The sequence below is a fragment of the Plasmodium gonderi genome, assembly GCF_002157705.1.
Source record: "Plasmodium gonderi DNA, contig: Pgo-contig_56, whole genome shotgun sequence".
NCBI lineage: Eukaryota > Apicomplexa > Aconoidasida > Haemosporida > Plasmodiidae > Plasmodium > Plasmodium gonderi.
Genome location: NW_021628990.1, coordinates 13,115 through 17,242, shown reverse-complemented (window position 1 = coordinate 17,242; position 4,128 = coordinate 13,115). Strand labels below are relative to the sequence as shown.

The 4,128-nt window shown below is 18.0% G+C and overlaps 1 protein-coding gene across 1 annotated transcript; it reads right to left on the bottom strand.

Moving 5' to 3' along the window:
- Positions 1–2,236: 2,236 nt before the first annotated feature.
- Positions 2,237–3,297, bottom strand: PGO_000660 (variable surface protein; the record flags this gene model as incomplete). Its single annotated transcript, XM_028690812.1, has 3 exons — positions 2,237–2,392; positions 2,720–3,154; positions 3,283–3,297. The coding sequence occupies 3 exons, from the start codon at positions 3,295–3,297 to the stop codon at positions 2,237–2,239; spliced, it is 606 nt and encodes a 201-aa protein (XP_028546613.1).
- Between the last annotated feature and the right edge of the window lie 831 nt (positions 3,298–4,128).

Genomic DNA, 4,128 nt, shown 5'->3' with positions numbered 1-4,128 from the left:
AGTAACCTTATTATTCTTATGTATAAAATGATTGATTTTAATAAATAATTATAGTAAAATATATAAATTTTATTATGTCCTGTGAATGCTATATATAAAACGTGTAACATTGTATAAAATTTAATATATATCATATGATGATTATTAAGGATGAAATATTATATCTATAAATATTTTTATATTTTATAGATCTAATCCGTGTGTTATGGAAAACATATAAATCTATTTTAAAATTAAACAGTTATCTCTTTTATCATTTATTATTTTTTTCATAAGAGTATTTTGCAATATATATTCATTAGTATTTATGGCAAACTGAATGAAGTAGGAAAACGTCTGAGATATATAAGGACCAAAAAATATAATTAACTTTATATTATTCCAAATTATGAAGGTCCTTAAAAGAAAAATAAGAGAAAATTAAAGATTACTAAAGCATGAAAAATTATACTACAACTTTTTCAAAATTTATAGGTGATAAAATATATAAATGTTTATTACTAGTTGAATTATATTATAAATATACTTACACTATAACATAATGAAAATATTATCTTTAATTAATAAAATATAAAATTATGATATATATCCTAATAACTACACTTTTCTAATTAATATATTAATTCTTATTATGGATAATATAATTATATTGTTTTTTATGATTTATGTACATTAATATATAAATATTTTTTTAAATAAATTAATACAATACCTTAGACATTTCTATATATTTTTTTTTTCATTTTATTTTTGAATAACAATTAATGGAAATTATGCATTTAATTGCGCATTATATTCACTTATCATTATATTAAATAAATGGTAATCGTTGATATACATGATTCCTGAATTTAATATTACTATTGTTCATTCCAATAAAAAAAAATAATATTTATTGAATTTTTTCTTGTGATAATATATTTTAACTATAATTTTTACTCCAAAATAATGAAAAATAAGATTTCGTTTTCATTAATGGGTGAATGAAAGACACACACTTATGATAATATTATAAAATTATCATATATTTTCAAATTTAATAATTTCTTAATGTTAATTTATACAAAATAATTTATAGTGATATATAATTGATAAAATTGTGGATGGATTTATAAAAAATGTCACGAATAATATATAAATCATTATGAATTATCAAGTAGAATAATAATCGGTTATCAATTTGTATATATAGTTTTCAATTAATTTATAAATTTAATTTTAGATATTAAATGTAAAATTATGATAAAAAGTAATTATATTAATTGGCCACTTTTACATTCAATCTATTCACCATATAATTTGATTTATTAAATGAAGCATATTTCACTTATATTATTCCGTTACAATAGAGAAATTGTTCACTTGTAGTTCTTAGAAATATATACCTAATTATTTAGATATACAAGAACTAAAATAAAATAAAAAAAAGCTTAACAAAAGATATAAAGTTTAATTTACTTATTATCAATTAAATGTACAATGTAAACAAAATCATTATATTCTATAAATTATTAATTCTAAAAATAACTTTATAAATTTATTGCAATAAAACGAAAATGAAAAATTTATAATAAACGAAAAACATGAATGATATTTATATAATATTTAAAATGGTAATATGTAATTTAAATATACATGGGTGATTATATCTGTCTTGTACGTCTATTATTATATTATATTTAAAAATTATGCATTCTTTTGATACATATATATATTAAATTAATGATAAAATTACAGTAATACTATATATATTACATAGTTTGTGAGAATATAGTAGCGAATATTAGATAATATAAATTATCATATATAAATTTAATAAGTGAATATAGTAACATTGTAATATATAATGTTGTTTAATAAATCCTAGAAACTAGAAGACGCAGAAACATGAATAAACAATAAAGTATAAATATTATGTGCCTTAGAATTCATCAATATACAGAAAATCATAATTATATAATCATAATCATGAATTATTGATATTAAATTTTCAATTAAATCCTTAATTCTTAAATTTAATCCTATAAATGTGCCAAATAACTTTTTTTATAACCACATATAATATATTGATAACAATTTCATCAAGAATTTTATCAATTTATGTTTCATTTGGTTTATCATATAAGTAAATTATTTCTTTTTTATTATCAATTTACACAAGCTTTCATTAAATATATGATTACATTTTTATTATATTTAGGATAATTTGAATTTCATGAAATATATTTTTTCTAAATTAATCTGAACTATAGACTATATTATATCCATTATATATTGTTATACTATTAAAGTCTTCATATTGATCTAACATATTCATTTCTTCATCTTTATTTTTGAACTCACTTATTTTACGTTTTAATTTATAGGGTATGATTGTACGAAATGAGGTATACTATTTCATTTGAAAAAAAAAAAATATATGTATAAAATAATATATTATTCTTATGATTAATATGCTTAATTATAGATAATTTAAAATTTATATTTTATAGTAAAAATATATTGGAATAATATCATAACTAACCTTAAGGACAATAAATAACAACAGTAATACTACTACTGTAAAGAGAATTGAAATTATAATAATATCCTTTGTATTAGTTTTCGTAGAGTATGATATTTCTTTTTTATCACAATCACATATTTCAGATTTATTTTTTTCATTATATTTTTGAATAATACCTTTTAATGCTTCGCAAAAATTATTTTATTGACTTACTTCTTCTTCGTGTTCAATTGTGTTTAAACATAGAGATGTTTCATATAAATATTTGACTTTTTCAAAATGATCATAGGAATTAATACTATCCGCATATGTTATACATGGGTGTTGTACGCCGTTATTTTTTAAAAGTGTCAAAAATTCTTTGTAAAGTTTTTTGGTATCGCAACTTTTACCTATATTGATAAGTTCATGATATATCCAATAATACATGTATGAACAAATAGCATTTTCAGGTATAGGATTATGAGTACGAGAAATATTATGTATATATGACGTAGCTGTGGTGCAAATATTATTTTCATCCAAATTATTATCTGTTAAATATCCTTTCATAATAGGTTTACATTCATTTTTGTAATCTGCACTCGGTTCTTTTTTTTCATTTTCTAATTCCTTTTTACATCGAGGAAAATAAATTATATATTCATACTAAAAATAAAAAAAAGGCTCATTATAAAAAAAAATTATATAAGGAAAAAGTAATTTTTAAAATAATTATGAAAAAGTGAATACACTATTATAGCTGCAAATTTAATATTATATTAACACAAACATACAATATTAGACCACATCTACCTAAAATTATATACTAAATTGGGTTAAGATAAAAAAATTAATGAAAAAAAATATATATAATTATTTAAAACTAATAACTTTATATATAGAATATAGTTCTCACTATTTTTAATAAATATAAAAATTATGCAATAATACGATCAACATAATTGATCATTATCTTTTTTTTAAGTTAAATATATGGTATTATCTATTTGAAGATATATATTATTTAATTAATGATCCCCAAAATAAAGAAGAAATATTTACTACTTAATTAAAAAATTGTAAATATATATTGTAAAAACGTAATAAAAGAGTTTTTATTTTATAAAAATAATATTATTATATTAATACCATATAAAGAATGAAATTACATCATGCTAGGGTCAATCATACATTTGAGTATATATATTTATATATTACTATTTATTACAGAAAGTTACATAATCTTATATATAACTTAACATAAAATATATTCGAGACATATACGTAATGTTTGAAAATCTAGCTTTTATTATTAAATATGACATTTTATGTATTCATTGAAGTAATCTTCTATGAGAAATGGTTATATAATTTTTCATAATAGTACATATATTAAATTTTTTTACTCCTATTACATCATGATATTCATATAGAGGACATATATTTTATAATTTTTTCAGTTAGATATATTATATATTTACATATTTTATAAATATATAATGTATATTAGTAAAACATATACATAATTGCATGTGACATTGGTAATATTTATTACATTTATAATATATATATTTATATTTTATTTTCCTAAAACGAAATCTTTTAAAACATATTTTTATAATTTATAATAATTAGCGCTA